General features: G+C 32.8%; 1 protein-coding gene across 1 annotated transcript; it reads left to right on the top strand.

Moving 5' to 3' along the window:
• Window positions 1-278: 278 nt before the first annotated feature.
• LOC108207121 (origin of replication complex subunit 4) lies at window positions 279-4,795 on the top strand. The gene is made up of 17 exons (XM_017377584.2): window positions 279-527; window positions 614-704; window positions 789-845; window positions 1,159-1,206; window positions 1,464-1,514; window positions 1,604-1,647; window positions 1,757-1,820; window positions 2,016-2,102; window positions 2,325-2,416; window positions 2,515-2,596; window positions 2,918-3,003; window positions 3,110-3,219; window positions 3,427-3,519; window positions 3,609-3,673; window positions 3,771-3,914; window positions 4,209-4,254; window positions 4,434-4,795. Exons 1-16 carry the CDS (start codon window positions 418-420, stop codon window positions 4,239-4,241), a joined length of 1,257 nt encoding a protein of 418 aa, XP_017233073.1. The 5' UTR covers window positions 279-417; the 3' UTR covers window positions 4,242-4,254; window positions 4,434-4,795.
• Window positions 4,796-8,411: the final 3,616 nt, after the last annotated feature.

The raw sequence follows: 8,411 nt of genomic DNA, 5'->3' as shown, positions 1-8,411 counted from the left end.
TGTTGACTTTGGACACGTAACTTAAAGTGCATTGACCGTCTAGTTCCGAATTTTTTTTTTGTAAACTAAAATTTCATATTTAAATTTTTATTTGCAAAAATAAAAATTTAAAAATGAGTAATGTAATTATGCGGTCAATGCATTTTAAACTGTGTATCCAAAATGAACGAGTTCATGTAATTTGGGATGCAGAGATACTTGATAAGAACATTAAAGTCTTTGCCCGTCTGCCGGGTCAAGAATTTAGAGAGTACGGAGGGTACATTTTAAATTCTTGAATCTAATGTTGAGAAGGTACAACAATACTTCAGTCTTTTCTTTTTAAACCCCAATTAACCTGTACTTTTTCACTTGCTTGAAGCAGTGCCAATCCAAAGGGTACAAATATAATCATCAAATCAACATCTTTGTGCGAAGATGGGTGGCGATAATCCAGCAGAAAAAGCCCTGATTCTCCACCGAGCCAGACTTAGTGACCCCAATTTCATCTTCGCTCACTTCTCACACTCACCAGACACCAATTACAGGTGCCTCTTTTTCACTGTCATTTCATTTCTTTACGTTAAAGTTTGAATCTTTATTGATTTTATTTGACGGGTCTTGTGTTTTTTAGCAAGTTGAAGTTTATTATAGCAAGTTCTGTAACTGAGGCTTGTAACAATTCTGTTCTGCTTCTTGGTCCTCGTGGTTGCGGCAAGCTTGCTGTGAGTAACTCTGTTTAATTTCATTCTATTGATGTTTATTCGTGGTTGTGTGATGTTTTGTTATTGTTTGGGAAATGGGTTTAGGTGTTGGAGCTTGTTCTCGATGATTTGCTCAAAGAGTATCCCGATATGATTACAACGGTATGTGTACTACCCTTTTGGCAATTTGTTGTGCCCCGTGATAAAAGATTGGGAAAGTGGGTAATGTATGGAATTATAGTTATAATTGGGAAATTGTTTAGAGAAGCAATGATGAGTTGTGCATTAGACTGGCTTGATATGGGGTTGTTCCGTAAAATCGTTTTTTGCTTTAGTACAAGCATGTGTGTTACTCTTATAGGGGAATCATTTGTTGATATATAGAAACAATTGTGTGGAAATTTCGATTAGCTCGAACTTCTAGTGTTTGGTACGTATGTGATTTGTTTTTGTGACTAGATTCTTTTGTTTTCAGATAAAACTGAATGGTCTTTTGCATAGTGATGACAAATGTGCGCTTAAGGTTTGACTTCCTAGTCCTTACTCTGGTTTCCTAATACCTCTCATTGGCCGTTCGGGTCAATTCTTTCAGTTTAGAATTTGATTTCTGTTGCTAGGTTTGTATTAATTAGTAAACTATTTTTCTGATAATTAAGTGAAAGATCTTTAGTTCTGCTAAGTAATAACAGAAAGAACACAGATAGTTTACAGTACATAATTGTATTAGGACTTTTTTTTTTTGTACCTTTTATCTCAGAAACAACACTGTTGAGTTTGCAGGAAATTGCTAGACAACTGTGTGCAGAGCATCAGTTATCATTCTCCAAGTTGGTAAGATGCATGCTCTCAAATTGATCACGCGGAACTATATTTGAATGCTATTGGACAAAGGTGTTTAATAAATCGGGATTACCTTTCAGGCATCATTTGATGATAATAACCAATTCATGATAGACATATTGCGGTGAGTATAGTGTTTGGCAAACAGATTTTTTGATCATCACAACTGCAGTGGTTCACCAAATTCATTATATTGTAATTGTTTTATATTCGTTTTGTTGTATGGTTTCCAGGGAGTGTGGATTAGCACATAAAACAGTCATTTTTGTATTGGATGAGTTCGACCTCTTTGCGCAGGTAACATGGTACTTTTTTTTACGTCACAACACCTAATTGGTATGCATTTGTATGTACATTTTTGTTTCATTGAATAGACATAGATGATCAGATATTTCAGAAGTAGAAATTAGTATAGATAGGCTTTTTTTGTACTATGTGTTAATTTTTTTTTCAGACAATTATTTTGCTTCTTGTCAACATTAAACATTTCAGGGAAAACAACGATTACTATATAGCTTGCTAGATGCAATGCAGTCTGTGTCGTCACAAGCCGTGGTCGTTGGCATTAGTTGTCGCTTGGTAAGTTGATCAAACTTTAATTTGAATTGGGGATGCACTTTCATTCTGTTACTCGGGATTATCTTACAACACCTACCCATGTATTCGGTAATTAAAGAACTTAACACATAATTATAAATAATGCTGCATCTTTTGGCTGAAAAGTTTGTTGTGTGTGCTCAAGTGTTGCAATAATTGTGGATAGATTTCTATAGAATCCTAATATACATAAATGAAATACAGGATGCTGATCAACTTCTGGAGAAAAGAGTACGGTCGCGGTTTTCACACAGAAAATTGTTGTTCCTCCCTCCCTCAAAAGAAGATCTACAAGGGTAATTTCCCACTTTCAGACTAAGCAGAACAACTTTATCTCTCAGGATTAAACATGCATGAGTACAATAATCTTCTCTTTTTTTTTTTGTCCACGCAGGTTGATAAAGCACATGTTGCTATTGCCTACAGATTCAAACATTCCTGAAGATTACACAACTGAATTTAATGCAAGGCTTCTGGTATCCTATGTATACAGCATGGATAAGTTTAAAATAAATCAGTGTTTTCAATGTGTGAGCATAACGTACCAAAAAGAAAAAAACATAAAGAGATAACTTATTTTTTTTGTCTTATTGTATCCTGTAAGAAGTCTAATATAAAAATAACTTGAATCTGTCTCATTATGCTCAATAAGTTATAAACTTAAATGAGAAAAAAAAAATTATTTGAATTAATTTTCAAAACTTCAAGTGTGAAAAAGCAGTGAAATTGGACTGATATTTGGGCTTTGCAATTATAAGTTCTCTTACATATGGCATGAAGTCCTTGACATGCTACAGAAATTACTAGAAGATGGAAGATGCAGAGACATTATTGATACATTGTCAACTTCAGATTCCACCTTCAACCATTTGATTAGGTTCCTGTAAGTTATGCATTTGATTGTTGAGGATAAATAGTGCTGTACATATATGATGCTGATTTTTTCTTATTTAATCCCAAAACTTTATTTCTATTTATGCATACACCAGGTTTATTGCTGTTTGTCATATGGATATGAAACTAGGTTTCTTGACTTTGGAGAACTTTAAAGCTGCACTTGCAGGTGTTCAAAGGCAGCCAAAGCTAGAATGCTTGAAAGGTACAAGTTTTGAAAATTTTGCTTAGCATCCATTTAAAGAAGGATCATTGTTTCCGACAACATCCACACACACTAGTTTAGAGTTTTTGGTATAAATTTTAGCACTATGTTATGAAATATGCACTACTGCCTTTTTTCTTTTTCACTTTTTTATCTGTCCGTTTTAAAGATGTAACCAAATTGAGAATATTCACACCATAAAAGCAGATTGCTCTGTTCTTGAACTCTATGTTCTGGTTTGCATGATGAGGTTGGAACTCAGAGAGCAAGAATCCTACAACTTCAATACCATAATGAAAGGTCTGCCTCAAGCATCTCTGTGTTTATTTAATTTCCTAAATTGCCTAATGTCAGTTTGACTAATTAGAATTTCTTATTACATATGTCAGAATACAGTAGCATACATGATACGTTTCAGACTTCCGACTATTTTGCACGCAATGTTTGCTTACGGGTGCGTGAAGTGCAGTCCTTGTATCTTTTCATAAAATGCATCATTCCTTTTACTTCCTCAGTAATTCTGTAATCTGCAATTCTTATTACCCTTGCAGGCCTTTGAGCACCTTCTACAGCGTGAATTAATTTCTCTTGTGGACAGTCGAGGACACACTCAGTCAGTTGAATATCATCCAGTCAAGCTACTAATTTCAGCCCATGAGTTGCATCTAGGTTTAAAATCGTACCGTTGCTGTCCAGTAAGTTGGCTGAAAGAATATACGTATATATCTAGGCTAAGATGCTCTTGAATAATAATGTTACATTTGCTTGCTGTTTAATATCAGAAACCGCTTACAAATAAATGGATATTTGCTTGCATTGCGGAGTTTAGTCTATATAAAGAAAAAAAAATCAGGATATATGCTTTAAATGTGCAAATTGTCATATTACAGCTCATAAGTAAACTTTGAAGCATACAGTTACAATTGAAACTTTGTTTTGACGATTACTTGTGTTGCGTGTAGAGGCCTAATTTCTGCTCTCTTTTGCAGGCAATTCTCCAGAAAATTGTTGATCGAGGGTAAAAACTAAGAAAAGGTAACTTATTTCGATGTTAAAAGATTATGTTATTAGCCAGAATTCAGCAGCTCTCACTTTTTCCCTGGTACTTGCAAGAAAAAAAAATGTCTACGAAACGACTCAGTTGTATGTTACCTTATGCAAATCAAATTCGTTCCTTTAACTAACACGCCTTTTCATTGGATCATGATGCCAAGGTTGGAGTTTGCTTCAAGTTGTTCCTCTATGATTACGAAGGCATTCCATTATTGTGGCAGCCTGGCAGGCTGAATGAACTCTGCTATCATGGACTCTATACAATTGAGATCCCCAATTTCTGGGGCTAAAATTTCAGAGGATGAACTTCTCCCGACGCATCCTCCACCTATAAGGATGGCCTTTTCTTGTTTTTGACATGTGCTAGTGCCCAGTGATTCACCTTTAAAATCCGAATCTTGGTTAATCTTTGGAATTAGCGGTGTTCTTAAATATGTAAGGTAAATTCTCAATAGTACCTGTTAGAGTTGGTTTTTTTTAAAGGTATCTAAAATGGTGGATTGGCCCTCTCTGTTTTAATAAATAGTGCCCAAAATATCACGTTTTATAGAACATGACCTCAAATATCACTTCAAAACGCAACTTTAACTTTAAGTTGTGTTTATACAAAATGACACGTGTAGCGTTTGGAGGATTTTTTTTTTTTTTTTTTTGAAGTTAAAAATGCTACTTAAAGTGGTGTTTTGAATTCAAACACTACTTCAAGTTGTGTTTTGTGTGCAAAACGCTATTTCATCTTGGGTTACCAATCTATATTTTTATTTTAAGGTTCAAAACGCTAGTTAAAGTGGTGTTTTGAAAATTATTTTTAAAAAAGAAAAAAAATATGAAATTGTGTTTGATAGTTTTCAGTTGATGCAAGACGATCATGGTGTTCAGGGTCATTTTTTTTGGGCTGATATTTGGGGCATTTTAACTCTAATTTGTGATATTGTGGGCCTTTTCTTGTCATTGCTCATCGACTTGCTTTTATTTGTCTAGACCTGATCCAAGCGGGTTCAAGTGCTTGAAGAGCATATTTACCGAAAGAAATATGATTACCTCGATAAGACATTCCCTTTATTCTTCCTCTATATTATTTACAAAATCTGACTCTTTTGGGGTTATAGTTGATGGTTGGTACTGATTTCCATCTCTACTACATAACAGGACATGAGAGTTTCTTTCTTCTCATCCAGCTACTCGTGAAAAATAACATTTTCAAAATATCTATTATCATTTTTCAAAATGTTTATTATCATTTATATATATTGCTGTCTAGCTAACTAAACATATTAATTTTTATATTTTTAAATATTGTATTATTATTCTTTTTTTTTTCTTTTATCTTATTGGATTGAGCAAAAATTATCAATCGATGAAGATAAAGTTTTCACGGGGAATATTGACTCTTTTCGTCACTATTTTAGTTGTAGGGTTAACTCTTTCCCAATAGATGAAGAACTAGTCTTTGATTTTTTTAGCCATCCCGATCAATCGGGATCAATGAGTTTGATTTCAATAGATTTGAATTCACAAGTTCCATCGTTCTCATCACTTCTTGCTTGATGGTTAGGTCTTATTTCTACGATGGAGTTCATAATATTTCTTTTCTTGAGTCGATTTTCTTAGTCTTTATTGACTTGAAGCTGTTATTTTTTATATTTTTTTTTGTTCAATGAACGGATTCGTTTTGTTTTTATAAATCCATATTGATTGATGCTTTATTATGAGGCGACTCATAAACCTTACAAATTGGATGAAATTCTATATCTTTGTTTCTCTCCCTTCCTTTACCCTCCCGTTTATCAACATCTTTCCTCTCTTTACAACTTTTTCTTTTGTTTATGCAAAATAGATTTCAGTTGCTACAGTGATATATAACTGATATATCATTTCTTGACTGTTGTATTGGAATGTCAAGTGATGAGTTGGTTATTATTTCTATAGTTATAGTTATTTGTTTATAAAAAAAGTTGGTCTTTTTTTCCTTTAATCTTAATCCTAAAAAGCTAACGAGTCGCACACTAAGCATAGCGATTATTTCAAAAGGTCAATCGAGTTTTCATTCAACCTTATAGAAGTAGAATAGTTCATTTTGGTTTTGTTTTGATTGAACATAAAAAGGTAACTATTTTTTTATTCTAATACTAGATCGAAGGGAAGGGAAAGACAAGTAAAGTTTAATTGTTCCCTGTCTACAGATATCCATATATTAATGCGTAAAACTCCAGTCTCCATGTATAGTTCGAACTGTATAAGAACAATAATCTATTTTAGCTCGATTGTTTTGAAGAGGAACCCTGTCCTTTCTGATCCAATCGACACGTGCAATTTCTTTTTTATTGATACTTCTTGAAATTTGTATTTGAATTCCTTTTGTATCTACTTGTTCAGTTAATTTAATAGCCTTTTGCATTGCTTTTTGAAAAGAAACTCTAGTCTTTAATTGGCCGGCTATAAATTCTGCAAGAATATTAGGGCTTTCGTAAGGTTTTACAAATTGGGATAGTAATGTTAAGTTTTCAGTTGACACAATTTTTTTTTTTTTTTTTTTTTTGTAATTCAACTGCAAATTTTTGATTCCTTTGATCAATTTTCTAATAACTTTGTTAATCCCATATAGATAATAACCTGGATCACATTAATTTGTTTTGAATTTCTATACGTGCAATTTCCTCGACGTAAGAAGAAATTTTCATTTTGTTTTACATAACTTTTTTTATAAAATCTCTTTTTTTTTCTTTTTATCTTCTTGTAGACCTTGGGAATAACTTTTTGGTTGTTTAAGCTAAAGGATGATGACTTTGGGTTGCACAAGTCTGAAATCAAGTGGAACTATTTTTTGTCCCATATCCCCCCATTAGTACATATCATATATGACATGGTTGTATACTTATTTTTCGATTTAATTTTTTTAGCATGTGAAAGAGTTTATAATGTGTATCATGATTTTGATATTCATCTAATGATATATCTTTCACTACAATAGCTATATGACAAGTAGGTTTTTATTTTTAAAACTACATCATCGAATTTGAGGTTTTAATTTTTTTCGTTATAATATCCCACTGACTTCATCTTTATTAATAACCAAACTGGATTTATCGGAATCCATATTGTAATTAGCATTTGATGTTGCGGAATAAACCAATTTCAAAATGGGATAACATGCTTGATAAGGTATTAGTTCTCGAATCAATATTGTAATTATTGATCTCGAATTGGATCTCAAATTGACAAATTAGTGTGAGCTTATCCATGCGGTTATGCACTAGTAATCCATTTCCGCTATTGTGCTTTGGAGGGCTTTCGAGATTCTTTCGATGACCTATTTTGTGTTGAAGAGATAATTATAGAAATAATCTATTGCGTAAAGCCCGCGGTACGAATGAAATCATGACTAGTATACGGAAAATACAATACTTTTCTATGATATTAATATTTTCTAATTATTATATTTCTCTACCGGTCCACACAGTGGTACATATATAGTAGAAGATTCGGCAGTTACCACGGCTCCCGCTTCTTCAAGTGAAATTCCAAGTTGAGGATTTACTCAGAATGCCGCCAAGATATCGGTATCTTAGGTTTCATTGTAATCTTTAACCCGAATTTTGAATCTAGCACCTACTTTAGTATTTGTTTGTGGTGACACAAATCTCTCCCAACAATCTGTTGTCCCGGGAGACCCGGGTTCGACTCTGGCTCATCTCAAAAAGTATTGGAACAGATACTAATTTATAAGGCATATAAGCCTGCATTGTCAAAAAAAAAAAAAAAAAGTCTAACAACAACAAAGTTTACTTAACATGAATAGGCATTAATGAAACTTTTTACAAGAATCTTCTAAAAGACTCTCAACAAATATTAATATTATCAACCAATCAAAATATTTTATTATGAAACCATGGTATTTAATTCGTCGAATACATCATTAATGTATACACTTTCATATATATATGACGCAACCCAACTCATATGTTTTATGAATTGAACCACTTAAATAGAACTTGAATAATTAGAAATTCCCTCTTTAAATCGGTCCATGTTATATGTGTAAATCATAGACATAAAAAAATATGAAAATTTTATAGGAAAAAAAATAAAATATGAAAAGAAGAGGCTAAACATAAATCAATATTATCAAATAGGAAAAA

Source organism: Daucus carota, chromosome 1 (genome assembly GCF_001625215.2).
Source record: "Daucus carota subsp. sativus chromosome 1, DH1 v3.0, whole genome shotgun sequence".
NCBI classification, from domain to species: domain Eukaryota; kingdom Viridiplantae; phylum Streptophyta; class Magnoliopsida; order Apiales; family Apiaceae; genus Daucus; species Daucus carota.
The sequence above is the reverse complement of the archived record's forward strand: the minus strand, read 5'-3'. Positions and strand labels throughout refer to the sequence as shown.